Source organism: Eutrigla gurnardus, assembly GCF_963514095.1.
Source record: "Eutrigla gurnardus genome assembly, chromosome: 12".
Taxonomy (NCBI): Eukaryota; Metazoa; Chordata; class Actinopteri; order Perciformes; family Triglidae; genus Eutrigla; species Eutrigla gurnardus.
The window spans coordinates 26,323,879-26,343,549 of NC_139926.1; the positions used below are offsets into that span (position 1 = coordinate 26,323,879).

General features: G+C 46.3%; 2 protein-coding genes and 1 long non-coding RNA gene across 4 annotated transcripts; all 3 read left to right on the plus strand.

The window, feature by feature from the left end:
- The first annotated feature begins 254 nt into the window (after positions 1 to 254).
- Positions 255 to 7,062, plus strand: katnal1 (katanin p60 subunit A-like 1). Of its 2 annotated transcripts, XM_084022974.1 has the most exons (11): positions 255 to 306; positions 720 to 920; positions 1,698 to 1,861; positions 2,390 to 2,564; positions 2,642 to 2,760; positions 3,647 to 3,752; positions 3,990 to 4,148; positions 4,219 to 4,345; positions 4,527 to 4,661; positions 4,851 to 4,977; positions 5,067 to 7,062. In XM_084022974.1, exons 2-11 carry the CDS (start codon positions 759 to 761, stop codon positions 5,263 to 5,265), a joined length of 1,473 nt encoding a protein of 490 aa, XP_083879100.1. In that variant the 5' UTR covers positions 255 to 306; positions 720 to 758; the 3' UTR covers positions 5,266 to 7,062. The 2 variants fall into 2 exon arrangements, with proteins under 2 accessions (XP_083879100.1, XP_083879099.1); XM_084022973.1 differs by having other exon boundaries at positions 261 to 920.
- Positions 7,063 to 7,829: 767 nt separating this feature from the next.
- tspan7 (tetraspanin 7) lies at positions 7,830 to 17,922 on the plus strand. Its single transcript, XM_084023002.1, has 8 exons — positions 7,830 to 8,001; positions 13,037 to 13,225; positions 13,550 to 13,624; positions 14,588 to 14,683; positions 15,577 to 15,732; positions 15,878 to 15,961; positions 16,448 to 16,533; positions 16,681 to 17,922. The coding sequence occupies exons 1-7, from the start codon at positions 7,936 to 7,938 to the stop codon at positions 16,514 to 16,516; spliced, it is 735 nt and encodes a 244-aa protein (XP_083879128.1). The 5' UTR covers positions 7,830 to 7,935; the 3' UTR covers positions 16,517 to 16,533; positions 16,681 to 17,922.
- Positions 17,923 to 18,264: 342 nt separating this feature from the next.
- Positions 18,265 to 19,264, plus strand: LOC311022020. Its single transcript, XR_014598083.1, has 2 exons — positions 18,265 to 18,898; positions 19,015 to 19,264. It is a non-coding gene; the product is annotated as an uncharacterized lncRNA (long non-coding RNA).
- The last annotated feature ends 407 nt before the right edge of the window (positions 19,265 to 19,671 follow it).

Sequence of the window (19,671 nt, forward strand, 5' to 3'; positions counted from 1 at the left end):
TGCTGGTGCGTTCGCTAACATCATGTAAACTAGCCAACGCGATCTATTTCAACGTATACGTCGCTAACTGATGACATGTACGGTGTGTGAATAGTAACGCAATGTGCACAAATATTTAAAGATCACATATTTGATAGCGAGGCTTTGCTAATGTGACGTCAACCTCGATCGCGGATCCCCTGAGCAGCGCGTGTATGATAATTCCCAGTTTCCCTAAATGCAGCACAGTAATCGCCCCCCGCGGCCATGGTAACGCTCTCCTCAACACCGGGGCTCTGATTCACAAAAAGAAGCGACACAAAGAAGGTACGAGAACAATCTTCACTTTCTACGTGTACTTAAAGATTATAATCTAGATTCTGTTTGATTTACGCGCGTTTTTAACGCGTTTACGTCACTCGTTGGCGCCCCATTCATTCAGTTGTCTGTCTGTGTGGCCTAGCAACAAGCTAAGCTAAAACAGGGGCTAACGCAAAAAGCGTAGAACAAGAGCAGCTGTGTTTGAAGAGTGGGCTTGATTAAAACGTAACGTGACGTGTTTAGATGAACACATATCGGTTTTAGACGTCAGTGTCGTGACACGGAGCTCGGCTAACTGACCTCAGAGCAGCGCCAGCCTGTAAATAAGTAACGGTGGCGTTTATGACGCGTCTTTGACCTGCTTTAAAAACAGCCGGCTCACTGTGACGTAGCTCCCTCCCTCCCTCCTTCCTTCCTAGCCGCCATTCACCCCTCCATCCCTCCATCCCTCCACCACCATGAACCTGCCGGACATATGCGACAACGCCAAGAAGGGTCGCGTGTACGCGCTTCTCGGGAACTACGACACGTCGTCCGTTTACTACCAGGGAGTCCTGCAGCAGATCCACAAGCACTGCCAGACCCTCCGAGACCCCGCGCAGAAGGTCAGGTGGCAACAGGTGAGTCTATCACCCCCTCTCACCATCCTGTCACCTGTCATGAAGTACTGTCCTCCTGGGCACAGATGCATAAAGACCCCACACTCCCCACCCTATTTGTCCAAAAGTGGGTGCAAATGGAGGGGGGGGGGGGGGGGGGGGGGGGGGGGGGTTTGGTAGATTCCTGTATTCTGGTGCATTTTGGGCATGACCAGCTGGAAAATGGCACCTAAATAAAGTTCAGATTCATAAGTCTCCACACACACCTGACCACACACACACCTGACCACACACACACCTGACCACACACACACCTGACCATACACACACCTGACCACACACACACATACAGCAGTTATTACACCTCCAGCACATTGTGGATGATGGATGAACAGATCTTTATTGTCTAAACAGGATTTAGGAAATGACAAACTGCGTTACTTTAGTCAGACGTCGTGGTGGGATGCATCTCTATTTTGGTTATTACACTTGATGTGCTGCATTACTTTTATACAATGTGGAAAGATTTCCCCCATAATGATAAAAACAGAAAAGTTACTAATCGATTTGAGACTTTACTGCATGGATGCAGGATCACAGATTATGTCTCCCTCCCACCTGGAGTCAGACAGAGTTCCCTCTCATGAGTTCAGATTGTAGACACTTTTTAGGAGCTCAGTTTGGTCTCTGCTGGACATTCGAGCTCTGGACTCTAACCCAGGTGTACTTTTACTTCTACTGTATACTTCAGTACCATGTTCTGCTGATGATGTCATTGCTCCTCCGGTGTGTGACCAGGTCAGCCAGGAGCTGACTGAGGAGTACGAGCAGGTGAAAGGCATCATGGGAACGCTGGAGAGCTTCAAGTCGGAGAGGCCAGTTGACGTTCCTGCCCCCGAATCCGAGGATAGACCTGATCCTGATCCGGCAGTGTGGTCACTCCCCACCCCTGCACAACACAGGTGTGTGTGTGTGTGTGTGTGTGTGTGTGTGTGTGTGTGTGTGTGTGTGTGTGTGTGTGTGTGTGTGTGTGTGTGTGTGTGTGTGTGTGTGTGTGTGTGTGTGTGTGTGTCTTTAAATAATAGAGGAAGTTTCATGTTTACATTTTTTTTAAATAATTTATCACCTTTATTTAAATTTGTTTTTCACTAAAATGGATGTTCATTAGAAAAAAACAAGAAAAGATCTGTTCTTTATATTATTAACAAATCAGATAAATAATATAAATGTAAAGTGATTCAGGATGTTTTAGTGCTATTTTAGTTAGAGTTTTAGGCATATTTTGATGATTATTGTGATAATAAGTCATAATTATTACTGACAGACAGACGGAGGTAGATATGATGAGAGTGGATGGATAGAGCAGTATCTGTGTATCTATATATTTATATATATATATATATATATAGATATGATGAGAGTGGATGGATAGAGCAGTATCTGTGTATCTATATATTTATATATATATGTTTATTCCTGTGTCTCTCTAGGAATCCGGTTCCAGTGAAGCGTCCCAACAGCGCGGCGAAGCAGCAGAGGAAGGACTGCCCTGGTCTGCAGCATAGAGGGGCCGGACCAGGACCAGGACCAGGACCAGGCCGAGGTCAGGCAAACCCTAAACCCGACCGGCCGGCGTCCAGAGGCACGAAGGCCAAAGAGGATAAGGTCAGCCCTGAAGAGATGACTGAGTGAAGGAGAAAGCTGTTGTTATGGATCTTTGATCGTCCTCTAACGGTCCTCAGGGGAAGAGAGAGACACCGGGGGACGCCGACCACAGGAAGTTTGACGGCACCGGATACGACGGCAACCTGGTGGAGTCTCTGGAGAGAGACATCATGTCCCGGAACCCCAACGTACGCTGGTATGTAGCATACTGGTAGCATACTGGTATGTAGCATACTGGTAGCATACCGGTATGTAGCATACTGGTATGTAGCATACTGGTATGGTAGCATACTGGTAGCATGCTGGTATGGTAGCATAATGGTAGCATACTGGTATGTAGCATACTGGTATGTAGCATACTGGTAGCATGCTGGTATGGTAGCATAATGGTAGCATACTGGTATGTAGCATACTGGTAGTATACTGGTAACATACTGGTATGGTAGCATACTGGTAGCATGCTGGTATGTAGCATACTGGTATGTAGCATACTGGTAGCATGCTGGTATGGTAGCATACTGGTATGTAGCATACTGGTAGTATACTGGTAACATACTGGTATGGTAGCATACTGGTATGTAGCATACTGGTATGGTAGTATACTGGTAACATACTGGTATGGTAGCATACTGGTATGGTAACATACTGGTATGGTAACATACTGCCTGGTATGGTAACATACTGCCTGGTATGGTAGTATACTGGTATGGTAGTATACTGGTAGTATACTGGTAACATACTGGTATGTAGCATACTGGTATGGTAACATACTGGTAACATACTGGTATGGTAGCATACTGGTATGGTAGCATACTGGTATGGTAGTATACTGGTATGGTAACATACTGGTATGGTAGTATACTGGTATGGTAACATACTGGTAACATACTGGTATGGTAAAATACTGGTAACATACAGGTATGGTAACATACTGGTAACATACAGGTATGGTAACATACTGGTATGGTAGTATACTGGTATGGTAACATACTGGTAACATACAGGTATGGTAACATACTGGTAACATACTGGTAACATACTGGTATCATCCAGCGGCGCTGACTGAGTTCTCTGGACTGCAGGAACGACATCGCTGACCTGGAGGACGCTAAGAAGCTGCTGAGGGAGGCGGTGGTGTTGCCCATGTGGATGCCCGACTTCTTCAAGGGCATCCGTCGCCCCTGGAAGGTACAAGTACACACAAACGTACTCTGAACTGTGTTTATTCCGTTTGGGTTGGTGTGTGACCTTCAGTATGGAGCTCTGCTCTGCTCTGCAGGAATATAATTGTATAAACTGTTCTGGACTGTGTCACTGGTCCTCCTCTGGTCCATGTGGTCTCCATAGCAACAGACACAAACCAGACGCAGGAACAGAGCGGCAGCGATGGAGGTTGGTGTGTGTTAACGGTGTGTGTTGTTTCAGGGCGTGTTGATGGTGGGCCCTCCAGGGACGGGGAAGACCCTGCTGGCCAAAGCCGTGGCCACAGAATGTGGGACGACGTTCTTCAACGTGTCGTCCTCCACGCTCACCTCCAAGTACAGGGGCGAGTCGGAGAAACTCGTCCGTCTGCTGTTCGAAATGGTGAGCGAGCAAAAGTCTCACAATACCAGAGGAGAAGAGGCCTCTTTAACCGTTTTATTTCTCTTCTCAGGCCCAGTTTTACGCTCCGACAACCATCTTCATAGATGAGATCGACTCGATCTGCGGCCGAAGAGGAACGTCGGACGAACACGAAGCCAGCCGGAGGGTCAAATCAGAACTCCTGGTTCAGATGGACGGTGAGTGATGGTGAAGCCCAGAGGGGGTTTCTGACCGGATCCTTGTGGACTTCATTCACCGGCCGGTGTGTGTGTGTGTGTGTGTGTGTGTGTGTGTGTGTGTGTGTGTGTGTGTGTGTGTGTGTGTGTGTGTGTGTGTGTGTGTGTGTGTGTGTGTGTGTGTGTGTGTGTGTGTGTGTAGGCGTGGGCGGAGCTCTGGATAACAGCGACCCCTCTAAGATGGTGATGGTCCTCGCTGCCACCAACTTCCCCTGGGACATCGACGAGGCGTTACGACGCCGGCTGGAGAAGCGGATCTACATCCCCCTGCCCACAGGTGACCTCACCCCCCATCGCACCTAGACCGGTCCTGAGACCTGGTTCTGGAGGTCTCCATCTAGTCTCAGAATCAACCACTCTGTCTCTGACAAAGAGGACTCTAGAGCGATGGTCGCTGTCGCAGTCTCACAGAGGCCTCAGTTCTGACTAATACTGTGTGTGTGTGTGTGTGTGTGTGTGTGTGTAGCTGTGGGTCGTGTTGAGCTCCTAAAGATCAACCTGAGGGAGGTGGAGGTGACTGCTGACGTGGACCTGGACCTCATCAGTGAGAAGATCGAGGGCTACTCCGGAGCCGACATCACCAACGTCTGCAGGTTCGTCCAAATATAGAAACGGACCATCGTCACATGTATGCCTTTATTATCTGTTATTGATTTGTTAAACATCTCTGCACGTTGGTCAGGGATGCCTCCATGATGGCCATGCGGCGTCGGATCCAAGGCCTGAGCCCCGAGGAGATCCGAGCGCTGTCCAAGGACGACCTGCAGATGCCCGTGACCATGGAGGACTTCACCCTCACCCTCAAGAAGATCTCCAAGTCCGTCTCCGCCGCCGACCTGGAGAAGTACGAAGGCTGGATGGCTGAGTTCGGGTCAGTGTAGGGAACCAGAACCGGGGACCAGGACTGTGAAACCAGGACTTTGGGGATGATGAAAGCCTTGGAGACTCTTGATAGAACAGGTATCAGGATTGTTCAGGGGCTTGAGTTCACATCAGAAGACTGAGGGAGCGTGATGAGAGCGATCGGTCCTCCAGCTGCTGACCGCCCGATACAAAGGGAAACCTTTAATATTAAACGGTAGCCGAGCACACCGGGAGACCGGGACTGATGAACGTGCAAGAACACTTTCATACCCTCGTCCCGAACCCCCTCCCACTGTTTCTGTGAAGCTCTTTATTATTTGTCCAATGTATTGGTACTGCAGAAGGCAAACTGCTTATGTTTTATAGATATATTTTATAAATGCAGTGTAATATTAAGTGTATATATTACATGTTCTTGTTGGTTCTGCTGATTCTTCCACGAGGCCCTTCGTCTTAACGAGCACTTTAACGTGTTTCCTCGGGAACGCGTTCGTACTACTGACTGAACCACAGCGGCTCCCGTTGTATGTAGCCATTTTGTTTGTGTTGGTTTTATATTTTATTTTTGTTCTGTTGAGACAAACTAACATCCTCGGCTACTTGAAATGATTGAATCAGGTCCGTGTTTCGTATTAAATATTGTTCCTCGATGCTGAAGCTGTTCAGACTTCTTCTTGGAAACGGTTCCTGTAGTTCTTACCGACTCAAGGTTCACTCTCTGGAGCTTTCAGCCGCTTCACTGCCTTCATCGGCGAGGTTTGCTCCGCTGTCGTGGAACCCGGGAATATTTGAAGATGCAGCGGATGACATCACGTCACCGCTGCATCTCCATGACAACGGAGCAGACTCCCTGAGGCCCATGTGAGCGGTCAACAGCTCAGGAACAAAAAGATTGTAAATGGACCTTTAGATGAAATATTGTTTTATCGTATTAAAAAACAGAAACCTGACAGTATTTTGAATGTTTGACTCGTGTGTTTACATTTGTAACAGCTGCAGGAACATTAAGAAGTGACTTAGAAGGACGTGTAGATTCATCTGTATTTAGTGGAAGATGGAAACATCCTGACGACGTGCTCGCCGCCGCGGCGTCCTGTGATGTCAGAGTCTTCACCGTGAAGACGCTCTGCTTCAGTTTCTTTATTGTTCTTCGTTTCTTCTACTTGTCTTTTTTCTGAGCTCAACAGAAGTGTGTTTAACATTTGAAACGTCTCCTCCTGCTTGTTATTTGATTACTAATGTTCTCATGTTTAACCCTCTTGACTGTTCTTTGATGATCTAAACGAGTTTCACTGCAGGGAAATCTCTGGTTCTGTATCCTGATTCCTTTATAAGTCAGGACGAGAGTTTCATTGTTAGAAATAACAAGTTTGCTCTGTCTGCAGGATTAAATCTCAAAACCAGATTATGTGATCCAGACCTTGTTCCATCTGGATCAGAGTGATCTGGGATAGCTCTCCACTCTGATGTGGGTTTGAAAACACTGGGCTTTAGCGATATACAGTTTTATTTTCCCAGAAATCCCCCTGGAAGCCATGTTGGTGATATATTTGAGCGTGGAACGTGAAGACGAAGGTTCTCCAGGTTTTCCAGGTTCTCCAGGATCCACATGGCAGAGAAGGACTCGGTGAGACCTGGATTCAGGGTTTGAGTCCGCTGTGGTGGTTTTTGATGAGTGATGTGTTTTTTTTAACATGTGATTCCAGCGGAGGAAGACTTGCCCCCCTTCAGGACCAGAGAGACCTGAATCAGACCCCTCAGCACTCACGAGAACCAGGTCTGTGTTCTTCTGGCAGGTTGATGTCTTCATAGTGTTTCATGAGTGTTTAATAATTATAGTAATTAAAGGGCTTCTCTTATAAAAACATGCAATCAACTTGAAGCAGAAGGAAGGAAATGTGTCTCTAATCTCAATACTTAATAAATCATTAATTAAAAATATCCTAATGGGCTTTTATTGGTGGTCAAAGGGGCGTCCGGTGAATTAAAGACTGGATTACAGGAAAGCGATGCTGGAGGAGAAATTAATTAACGCTGAAGCCTTTGAGCATCAACTCAAGTATCATATTTGTTGTGGTAGAAAAATGAAAATCTCAATACACTTATAAAAGTAGCACATCATACTCAAGTACTTTAAAAGTGTACTTGAATACATGTAATTTCACCACTGCACTTCAACCATGGAATGGTTGTAAATACAAATACTTTAAGGTACTAACTAAACATTTAAGTGTATTGTTCAAATACAATACTATTACAGTACATTGACTCAAGTATTATAGTTGTGGGAGAAAAACACTCGATGTGAAAAACAATACCCGTCTCATACAAGTAATACTTCTCTGAGAAATGTAATGTAGTAGAAGTAGAATGTAATACTAGGAGTACTCAAAGTGAAAGTACCTTTCAGTGTACTTTCCACTCACATAAACGTTGCCGAATCCTCCTCGGGGTTCCGTGAAGTGACGTTCCGATCACATTATCGATGAATCTCCCGATAATCGAGCGCACGACGTGAACGAGCTAAATCGCCGGTAACGTAACGTGCTGCGCGTCTCCGCTGACGCCGCGCGGCCGCATCATCGGCGCGCACAGTTGCAACGCGCCAGAGACGTGTTTTCCTCCTCCTCCTCCTCCTCCTCCTCCTCCTCCTCCGTTACCAACACCGTGGGGTCTAGCGGACCAGAATGGAGACTAAACCGGTCATCACCTGCCTGAAGACGCTCCTCATCGTCTACTCCTTCGTCTTCTGGGTACGTAGCGTTTATTCTCGCGCACCGCGGCGGTTTTTATGATGTGCGTGATGATGAAGAAGGGTTGAACAGCAGCAGCATCTTCGTCATCATCATCATCATCGACGGGATCGTCGATTCAACGCCGAATGAAACCCGAAATGTTGCGTCGTGCTCAGCTTTTCCACGCAGGATGGCTTTTCTTTTGGCGCAGAAGCGCCGCGTTGTTTGTGTCGAGGATGTAAACGCATCATGATATAACGGTGCGACGTTCAGGGCCTCGTCCCCTCTGATGAGGCCCCGTTGAAATCCCCTTCTATCCACACAGAAGTGCACGTTGGTGGGTGTCGCTGGTTTGGATCCTCAGAGGGATCGTTACTGTGTGTTCATGCAGACAACCAGGAATCCTCCTGATTCTATAGGATCACTGGAGATCTTTCCTTCATTAGAATATAATAACACGACATAAAGAAAGATGCAAATGATGATGATGGATTTAAATACACTAGAAGTATTATAATCAGCAGTGTGTAATGTATAAATACTGATTTGCAGCTTGATGTGAGTACTAATTATATTTGAAGATCTTGACCGAGGCGTTAAGATGTAAAAATTTATTTTATTTTTGTCAAGAGTAGAAATACCACGTTGTAAAAGTACTACATTCAAGTACAGATGTGATCACCAAGTAGAAGTACACATACTTGAGACTCTAGTAAACGTAGAAGTACTGATTCTACTTATTTACTCAAGTAAAAGTAAAAAAGTACTGTATAAGAGAGTATTAAGTAAAAGTATCCCTATGAAGGATGTTTCTACTGGCTTTTACAAGTCTAACTGAATCTGGCGTCATATTAATACTACAAATTAAATAATCCATAATTCCCCTCAAATGCATTAAATGTGTTAAAAAAGTAACAAGCCTGTTTTGAAAATATGAGTAGAAAGTACAGATAATATAAAGTACAGAGGAAAAGTACAAATAAGTACCGCAACAAAGTATTTGTTCTTCTTTACTTCAAACCTCTGCACTTTAGTAACTAGCAGCTAATAATTGCAGTTAAATGTCATGAAAGTATATAAAGTAGCATAGAATGTAAATACTGCAAGTACCTCCAAATTATACTTAAACACAATACTTGAGTGTACTTCCCCCGCTGCACTGGAACCATGTAATGTGATTAAAACCCGGCGGATGCGGATCCATTATTTCCATTCTACGTAGAACCCTTCTACAGTGTACCGGTTCCACCCAGAACCCTCTCTGGAGGTTCTACCCGGAACATTCCACCTGCTCAGGACGCCGACATGAACCCACCCGGGGATTCTACCCAGAAGCCCTTTTTACTCCCAAAGGTTTCTTCCAGAACTCACTCAGCGTTCCTCGTGAGTCCACAACCCAACGGCTGGCGTCGCCATGACGACGACGTCCACTCATATACACTCTCTGCTCACAACCATCCGTGCATTTTTGTGATAAATACATATTGCAAGCTTTTGTTTTGTTTTGCTGAGTCGCCTCTTAAGAAAACGCTCCGAGGTGTGAGTTCCTCTGGTGAGCAGCGATGCAGCGATTTGTCTCAGGCTTTTATTTTGAAAGGTAAGATCAGAAACGGAGGCGTTAGCTGCCGTTGCTAAAGCAACTTAATAAACGCAAAGAGTTATTTTTCATGGCTTGTCTCAGCCGTGTGATGGTATATAGAACTGGAAGGACCTTTGTCGCCCACAATGCATTGTGGGATAATTTGAGTCCAACATGGCGAACTCACTACAACATCCATGACTTTAGTAGTGGATGATCTGGGACAAGGATCTCCAGAAGGACATGGTTCTCAGTAGAACCTCAGGCCTTCAGTGAGAACCCTCATTGAAGGATGATCTAATGAAGGAGATGTATCGTCCTCCAGCTCTGCGTTGGCGAGGCTTTTTCACGGTCCGGGCTGTGACACGCTGCTGTCACCGATACCGCCTTTTTATATTTAGTCGGCAGCCGGAGCGTCACCGCGGCGTCCACGGCGTCCGGTTTCAGGCAGAAGAGTCTCGCTGCTCCGAGGCGGTCGCCACCCCTGAAGGGCTTGAAGCGATCAGGGTCTAGGGGTCTGGGGTCTGGGGGGCCTCGCTCTCGTCAGCTCATCGTGGCGAATCATGCCTTTGGGTGTGAATAGCTTTGTCGCCGTATTTCACACACACACACACACACACACACACACACACGCACACACACGGGAGCAGGTGGTTGGTCTGTGCTCCGTCCTCGCCAGCATATTTTGTTATCAGACCTTCTGTTGCTTTATTGGGCCTGAGGAGGAAGAGGAGGGGGAGGAAGGGGAGGAGCGGGGGTGACCTGTTTTAAACTCTGTGCTGTAACCAGGGTGGCCGGCCGGCATTGAATTTCAAACAAAACATGCAGCGAGGAGAGAAGAGGGAGGGAGGGAGAGAAGAGGGAGGGAGGGAGGGGGAGAGAAGGGGAGAGAAGAGGGAGGGAGGGGGAGAAGAGGGAGGGAGGGGGAGGGAGGGGGAGGGAGGGGGAGAGAAGAGGGAGGGAGGGGGAGAGAAGAGGGAGAGAAGAGAGGAGGTGTTTGGGATTCAGCATGAGGTCCAGATGAGTCGCTCCGGCTCCTCGGACTCCGTTCCCCTGTTGTGCTTTAGAATGAAGACGAACTTCTTGAGCGAGTACGTCTTCACTGGTCGTCATGGAAACGGAAGACGTTCGCTCCTCGACCAGATCACGAGTCGGCAGGGATTCTTTGACATCAGAGCTGCAGCGACTCGTCGGTTAATCAGCTACTATTTACTCGTTTTATCTGAATGTTTTGCTTTCCTCTTGTTTTTTTTGTACCGGATCGTAAATTGAACATATTTGGCTCGTTGAAAATCTACAGCTGAGGGACGGGGTCAAATATTCAGAGAATATTTTTCAAATTTGCGAGTTCATTCCGATGCTAACAACCGGCATCTATGCTAGCTAACGTCCCATGAATGTACGTTTCTGTTTGTAATGAATCATCCCAACATGTTCCAACGCCTCGTTAAGGTGGTGATGATGTTGATGCTTATTGTTGCTTTTATTCATATGAGGACAAACTGTCATCTTATGGCTGTTTATTGATCAGGGCGGTTGGGCTAAGATGCTAGCGGTAGCTTTCACTTGTTGTCATAGCAACAGCAAACGTATTTAAATCGGCTATATATATTTATTAACTCGCAAATTTGTGACTTGTTTTTCTCAGAATATTGCCCCCCCTCTCTCGACTCCATTTTCTTTCCTACAGCGGCCGTGATAAAAAATCAAATGTCCAATATATAAAATATGTAATTTTACTTTTTCGACAATAATTGAGGAAATAGTCAGTAGATTATAAATAAATGGCGTTGAGACCAAAACGGAGCTAAAAGAGGAGACTTACATAGTCGGGTATCAGCGACAACTCAGTATTTATATATATGTATTTTTAATTTGTTGCATTTGGTTGGAGTTAAGAAAAGCACTGTTTGAGTTAATGAATCATTAAACACAGGTTTCAGATCAGTGCTCGTTATCGGCCGATAACCCGGAGGCATCGCATCGTACGTGATATTACTTTGTTTGCACAGCTGCAAACAAACAGACTAAACGGATAAACAGATATATAATATACAGACCTGTCGGGATCACAATCCAGTGGTATTTATCAAGAAAAACATTTTCAGTAAATGTTGAATGTTGTAGCTTAAGTGGGCGTTTTCGATCACTTAAAGCTACGACTTCACACTGAACTAACAAACCAAACCACAGAAGCATTTTACACATAAATCAACCTCTTTATGCTCTTTATGCTCTTTACGTTGCATCAGCCGGCGATCGCTCGTTCTCTGCCAGTGCTCTCCAGACAGCCGGGGAGCGTTTGATGATTATGAACGGGAACGATTTGCATGAAACACGTCTGAATGAAGATCAATACGTGGAGGGAATCACGTCCCGCAGGAAATCAAGAGCAGGAAACATCCAGGAACGCGGGATGAGCATTCAGATAACGAGGTTCAACAGAACTCTAAACAGACGACTTCAAATAGAAAAATCTACTTGTGGTCCGGATCCATCGAAATGTGCCACCGAGGATTTCTCTGCTACAAACAAAGAAAATCAACAAATAAAGGGAAACCTTCCAACGGGATCCCAAGAAGCACAAAGTGATCAAACATGTTTTCACTAAAAAAGTTAAATTCTGTTTATTTACACAGGAAGGAAGATATTCTATACATTATATATATATATATATATATATATATATATATATATATATATATATATATATATATATTATACCGTCTGGTATTGGGGACAGGATATGAGGAAGTGGAGCTCTCTCTCTCTCCCTCTCTCTCTCTCTCTCTCTCTCTCGCCTGGCAGCAGGAGGGCGAGGGATGCCTGACCGCCGGCAGCTGTTCCACACCACGCTCCGACGGCCGGGCAAGACGCACCAGGCTGACACACACACACACACACACACACACACACACACACTCTTTTATCCTCCGCAGCCTTCATTTGAAATGCTAAGAGAGGCGCAACAGGAGGAAGCGTCTCGCCTCGGATCAAAGAGCTCCTTTGATATGTCGCCCTCTCTCTCTCTCTCTCTCTTCTTCTCTCTCTCTCTCTCTCTCTCTCTCTCTCTCTCTCTCTCTGTGTGTGTGTGTGTGTGTGTGTGTGTGTGTGTGCAGGCATATTCATAAAGCAGGTGATTGCCATCCCGAACAGCAGATAAATTAGTGTCTTCTGTCTGCCGTCTCCTCCTCCGTACTCTAATTGCTCTGCTTTTTTGTTCCACCTTGATCCTCTCTCTCTCTCTCTCTCTCTCTCGCTCTCGCTCTCGCTCTCGCTCTCGCTCTCTCTCTCGCTCTCTCTCCCCCCTCCTCCCCCCTCTCGCCGACACGGCTGCTAAAACACAGCTATTGTAATCTCACAGAAGTGCCGAGATAAAGGCCCGTTCCTTGCTTTCATTCTGTCTCCTGTGCTCCCCCCTCCCCCTCTCCCTCCCCCTCTCCCTCCCTCCCCCCCCCCCCCCCCCCCCTCCAGATAACAGGAGCCATCCTGCTGGCGGTGGGAGTATGGGGGAAGTTGATGCTGGGCCCGTACATCTCTCTGATAGCCGACAACTCCACCAACGCCCCGTACGTGCTCATCGGCACCGGCACCGTCATCATCGTCTTCGGCCTGTTTGGCTGCTTCGCCACCTGCAGGGGGAGTCCATGGATGCTGAAGCTGGTGAGGGGGGGAGGGGGGTAGGGAGGGGAGGGAGGGGAGGATGCTGGGTAATTAGCCTCAGGTCACATGATAAAGGGAATAATGTTTGACCTCCCTCCCTGTGGAGAGGGATCAGAAATCCAATAGAAGCTGCAGGGCACTTTGTTCAGTTAATGGTGGTCAAGTGTGTGTGTGTGTGTGTGTGTGTGTGTGTGTGTGTGTGTGTGTGTGTGTGTGTGTGTGTGTGTGTGTGTGTGTGTGTGTGTGTGTGTGTGTGTGTGTAGGCAAATGCTACATCTACGCAAAGCGTTTTCATGCAAACTAACTCTCTCCTCCTCTCCGTAGTACGCCATGTTCCTGTCCCTCGTCTTCCTCGCTGAGTTGGTCGCCGGGATCTCTGGATTCGTGTTCCGCCACGAGGTCAGCCGCCCCACACGCCACGCACCACACGCCGCGCGTCACACGCCACACGTCACACCCCAAACGCCGCACGTCACACGCCACACGTCACACGTCACACACCACACGTCACACGTCACACGTCACACGTCACACGTCACACGTCACACACCACACGTCACACGCCACACACCACACGTCACACACCACACATCACACGCCACACCCCAAACGCCGCACGTCACACGCCACACGTCACACGTCACACACCACACGTCACACGTCACACACCACACACCACACGTCACACGTCACACACCACACGCCACACCCCAAACGCCGCACGTCACACGTCACACCCCAAACGCCACACGCTGCACGTCACACGCCACACGCCACGCGCCACACGCCACACCCCAAACGCCACACGTCACACGTAACACGCCACACGCCACACGTCACACGTAACACGCCACACGTAACACGCCACACGTCACACGTCACACACCACACGTCACACGCCACACCCCAAATGCCACACGCCGCACGCCACACGCCACACGTCACACGCCACACCCCAAATGCCACACGCCACACGTCACACGTCACACGCCACACCCCAAATGCCACACGCCGCACGCCACGCGCCACACGCCACACGCCACACGCCACACCCAGCACGTCACACGCCACACGCCACACGCCACACCCAGCACGTCACACGTCACACGCCACGTAACGCCTTCATGAGGCCACATGACACGCTCGCTCTCTCCCCCCTCTCTCTCCCACCTTTCTATTTCTCTCTCCCCCCCTCCTCCCACCCTCCCCCCTCTCTTTCTCTTTCTCTCTCTCTGTCTCTATCTCTCTCCCCCCTTCTCCCCCCTCTCTCCCCCCCACTCTCCACCCTATCTCTCTCCCCCTTTCTATCTCCCCCTGTCCCTCTCTCCCCCCCTCTCACCCATTATCTCCTGTGTGTTGCAGATTAAGGGAACCTTCCACCGGACGTACACCGACGCCGTCCTGAACTACAACGCCGAGGACGAGGCGAGCCGCGCCGTCGACAACCTGCAGCACAAGGTGAGTCATAGATGTGCATCACGGCACACAACCCTTTATTACTGCTTTATTACAGTTCTCTAAAGGATACCACCTCGTAATATTAACTTTCAAATCCCAAGAAATCACAAAAATACATGAAACAATTAGTCTACAAACATGTAATTAACCACAGCTGAGAAAAGTTCCCAATTAATGTGTTTATTATGTATTTAATTTATTATTATTTACTCCTGGTTGATAAACATTTGTAAAAACTACAACGCTCAGCTCTTTTAGGAAATTATTTAGACTTTTTTTCTTTTTTTTAATTAAACTATATATCGCAAGAATAATTCAGGTCTCCAGAAACTCGTGCATGCTTTTATTTTTAGCAGACTCGACTGCTGTAACAGCATCTTTACGGCTCGGAAACCGCTGCGTCGGCTTCTCGTGGCTCGCAGAATTGAGTTTAAAATTCTGTTGCGTTGTTTATAAATCAGTTAACGGATCTCCTTCAGCCTCACAAACCCACCAGACCCCCTCAGGGTCCAGGTTCTGGTCTGCTTTCTGATCCCTGAAGGTCAGAACCAAACAGAGGAAGCTTTTCATGTTTTTAAAATCTGCTCTTTTCTATCCGACGGAGCTTTTTAAGATATTTTTAATGTGTTATTTATCCGTTCATATTTTCTTACCATTTGTATTTGGTATATTTTGTATTTCATGTGTGTATTTCTATTACACTTTCATTGTAAGTTATTCTACCTTTACTCTAGTCTGTCATTGTTCTGTGAAGTTCTTTAAATGCCTCGTTTGATTTGGACTCTGCATGGGATTTTCTTTTTTAGACAAAGAAATAAATATAGAATAAGTCTTTAATGTGTCTTTAATGTGTGTGTGTGTGTGTGTGTGTGTGTGTGTGTGTGTGTGTGTAGCTGCGCTGCTGTGGAGTGTATAACTACACCAGCTGGTTCGGGAGTGTGTATTACCCGTCCAACGGCATCCCGGCCAGCTGCTGCTTCAACGCCTCCGACTGCAACCCAGACGACCTCCGCAACGCAACGCTGGCCCCCAACAAGGTCTTCCACCAGGTCGGATCCCTCCCCAGACACCCAGACATCACTTAGAATAATAATAATAATAATAATAATAATAATAATAATAATAATAATAATAGTAATAATAATAATAATAATAGTAATAATAATAATAACGAACCTCCCCGCTGTGTTTCAGGGCTGCTATGAGCTCGTCACCTCCTTCATGGAGACCAACATGGCCATCATCGCAGGAGTGACGTTCGGGATCGCCTTCTCACAGGTAACGATGATTATTAATATTATTTAATTATTATTATAGCAGACATTAACTCAGTAGAGTTAAAGTAGAAATGACTAAAGATAATAAAACAGATGATGGCTGAATTCCATTTAGCTTCTATTCAATTCAATAACATTTTATTTACAGTGTCATAATCACAACAAACGTTATCTCAGCACACGACACGGTGCTTCCATCATCAGGTAGCATCGGTCTGGACCTCCATGCACCAGAAACCACAGCCAGACTCCCGGGACTCATCCTGGGAGGAGTCTAATTATGCAGATTTTTAATCAATTTCTCTAATCAATAGTCTGCTGCTTTAATAAAGTCATGGCTTTCTGTGACATCATTAATCCGTAAAAACCTGCGAGATATACGAGTCGCTCTCACAGCCGGAATGAAGCGGTTTCACAGGAAGTGACGTTTACACGTGATTTAATTACTAAACGTGAAATCATCCCGAACCCTTTCTGTGTCTTTCAGCTGATTGGGATGTTGCTGGCCTGCTGTCTGTCCAGGATCATCACAGCCAATCAGTATGAGATGGTTTAGCTGATGTCACGTGGCAGGTGAGAGGCATTTAAAGGTGTACACACACACACACACACACAAAGGTGCCAAATCACAATATATATGTCATATATATGTGTCATGATAGCATCGTGAGGTTTTTATTCCCCTCAATGAACGCTGGTTCCGTCTCTGTGATGTTTTAGAGATGAAGAGAAGAAGAAACAAAGAGCCTCGACACACGAGAGGAGATTCCCTGAAACACAACCACGCATCCTTCCAGGAATTAGCCTCCTCCGTCTCTCTGCCTGCGTAATGTAATATCTCAATGTATCTCACTGTAAAGCACCATTCCTTCACCGCGCTCCGTGCCACACATCCCACCGCTGCTTGATGTAGACGCCGCTCGCTAATAGCAACACATCCTCGGCCCGGTACGACCAGCAGGGAGACCTGGGCGGTCCGAGCCGGCGGCGGGGGCGGCGGCCTCAGACAGGCGACCAGGTGAACCTCGGCCTCCCAGTTGGCTGCAGCATGCGACCGCCGTCCGCCGCCACTTTTGTACAGAATGACATCACTGAAGCTTGAAAGTAACTCTTTTATTAGATGGGTTTGAGTTTTGCATCTGACCTTTTCTGCGATTGCTTCGCCGTCGTATATATATATATATATATATATATATATATATATAATATACAATCTTTTTTTCTTGTTTGACCTGATCATTTAACCTAAAAGCAGATTATGAGGTAAATTACATGATGAGATTGTGATTCTGTATCAACTAAAGCTTCAGTCTGAGATTAAATACACAAGAAGACAGAATCCAAACCGGAAGCTTAACTCTCCGTTAGCACTTAAAGTAATAAAGCTCTTTGCTCTAATTCTCCGACATTCACCGTTCCTTGAGAAAAACCAAACACCAACAATTGAAGTTCCAGTATCTGTGATGCTAACGGGGCCGATACCAGTTTATCAAAAGGTCAAATCCGTCTCTAAAGGTCGCAGCCGTCCAGATGACGGTTCTCTACAAAGCTCAGCAAAGTTCTGATTCGACAGTTTGCAGATGATACGCTGGTGTTACCGACCCAATTTCAGACTCTAAATAAAACCCAGGCCTCGATTATCTCGAAGGTCTGTTACGCTTCCAACGATTTATTTCGTACGAGGCATCGCCCAAAGCTAACGATGGTTTGTAGCTGCTTTGATCAGCCACACTTGAAATCTTGAATGATACGAACGGGGACGACTTTCTCTTCTCGAAAGGCGTTCGTTGTTTTGGCCCGTTTGTTGAGAGAGAGAGAGACGGTTAAGTGGCCGTTTACACAACAACGTTTTCAACATGACACGCAACTTTATTTGTATGTTCTGGACGTTCATTTACATGACAACAGAGTTTTGCTAGCAAAATCCTTGTCCCCTAAAAAACTAGCATAAACTTGGTCTCCGTGGAAACTAGCAAAATCCTGGTCTCCGTGGAAACAGTGATGTCATGGCCGTGCGAGATTAAGAAGGTGGCGTTAACAACGACGGATTACAGCGCTAACCCGTCCAAACAAAATGATTGGTGTATTTTGCATACTTGCCATGACGTCATTGCGCTGAGAAAATGATGGCCACCAGGGGGCGGACACCTTTTGTCGGGTTTTCACCAGAATGCATCGGAAGCACTCTCTATTAGGATGTTTCACCGCCACCTACTGGCCCGGCATGCGTACTACAGCGTTTTAGTTTTTTTTTTTTTTTGGATCGTTTTCAAAACAACGTCATCTGAACGCGGGACTTTTTTTTAAAACGCATTGTTAAAACCGTTGTCGTGTAAACGTAGCCTAAATTTGGCCAATCCGTTCCCTTCGTTCGACTGACACGTCACTAATGTTTACCTGATTTATCTAACGTTAAAAAAACACGACGAGATTTAGCTTTAAGGAGCAACATAACACCAGCAGAAAATCTTTTTGGTTAACGTTCTCACATCGAGGGTTTTATCTCCTGGCGGACTGAAACGCCAGCCGGAGCGGTGACGTCGACTTTAAAAGTAGGCGGGGCTCCAGCAGCGCTCATCTAGTATTCACAGTGTCCTTCGTAGTGCATCAACACGCCGCCGCCATCGCCATCATCACCTGTAGATATTTATGGGAAATGTAATTTATATGATGTAATGTTTCTCATTCTAATATGCTAATCGGTGTAAATGTCGTGTCACAGTTTTGATTTTTTGCCGCTAATCCGTATTTGACTGATAGTTTGTAGGAACTCGCACTGGAAAAAATAATCGTGGCCGATGTTTTGTTGACAGTAATTAGTGCAACATGGTGTTTCAACTTAATCTCACCAAGTGATTTTATAACTCACTTTCTGTGTGTGTGTGTGTGTGTGTGTGTGTGTGTGTGTGTGTGTGTGTGTGTGTGTGTGTGTGTGTGTGTGTGTGAGTGTGTGTGTGTGTGTGTGTGTGAGTGTGTGTGTGTGTGTGTGTGTGTGTGTGTGTGTGTGTGTGTGTGTGTCTGTGTGTGTGTGTCTGTGTGTGTGAGAGAGAGTAGATTTTCTGCTGTAATTGATTTTGCTCAGTATTTTGGTTTATTATTGCTTCTAAAGCTGTAAATCTATCGGGTGAATGTATGTTTTATTCCCCCTCTCCCAAAAACTGATATTGTCTTGTAAATACTAAATTGTAATACCATCCTGCTTACACAAGGGGTCGCCAGACACTCAAAAGAAACGCACCATGCAGTCTACTATTGACTAAGTCACCATCAGTGGTCTTATTATCAATAAATATACTGAATAACAGTGTTGTGTTGGTTTTGCTTCACCAACACTGTACTGGTGTGTTAGTCTGTTATATTTTACTGATTTGTTAGCCTCTTTTTCTTTGTTTGGAGATTATAAATATATATTATTGATCATGAAAAATGCTGTTTAGCTGCAGGAAGATGTTGAGAGCCGGCTAAGTTGTACAGATAAATGGGTGTGTTGGTGGGTGAGGTAATTGAATAGAATACCTTTATTGTCATTGCATAGTGTGCAACGACACACACACACACAGTTTATAAATAATAAAAATAGACAGAGAAGGAGATGGAGAGCAGTGTTGCACAGCTTGAATCTTATAAATAGCGTATTTATCAGTCGGGTGTGGACTCGTAGATCAAGGAATGACTTGCTAACTGTTCCCACGCACACGACTCGTCAACGTG

What these genes read in the sequence shown, in the direction of transcription:
- katnal1 (XM_084022974.1), top strand. Translation starts at nt 759, where the DNA reads ATGAACCTGCCGGACATATGCGACAACGCCAAGAAGGGTCGCGTGTAC. An exon ending in CGAAGGCCAAAGAGGATAAG is followed by an intron (nt 2,565 to 2,641) that starts GTCAGCCCTGAA and finishes AACGGTCCTCAG; the next exon opens with GGGAAGAGAGAGACACCGGG. An exon ending in GACATCACCAACGTCTGCAG is followed by an intron (nt 4,978 to 5,066) that starts GTTCGTCCAAAT and finishes CACGTTGGTCAG; the next exon opens with GGATGCCTCCATGATGGCCA.
- tspan7 (XM_084023002.1), top strand. Translation starts at nt 7,936, where the DNA reads ATGGAGACTAAACCGGTCATCACCTGCCTGAAGACGCTCCTCATCGTC. An exon ending in GTCCATGGATGCTGAAGCTG is followed by an intron (nt 13,226 to 13,549) that starts GTGAGGGGGGGA and finishes TCCTCTCCGTAG; the next exon opens with TACGCCATGTTCCTGTCCCT. An exon ending in TCGACAACCTGCAGCACAAG is followed by an intron (nt 14,684 to 15,576) that starts GTGAGTCATAGA and finishes GTGTGTGTGTAG; the next exon opens with CTGCGCTGCTGTGGAGTGTA.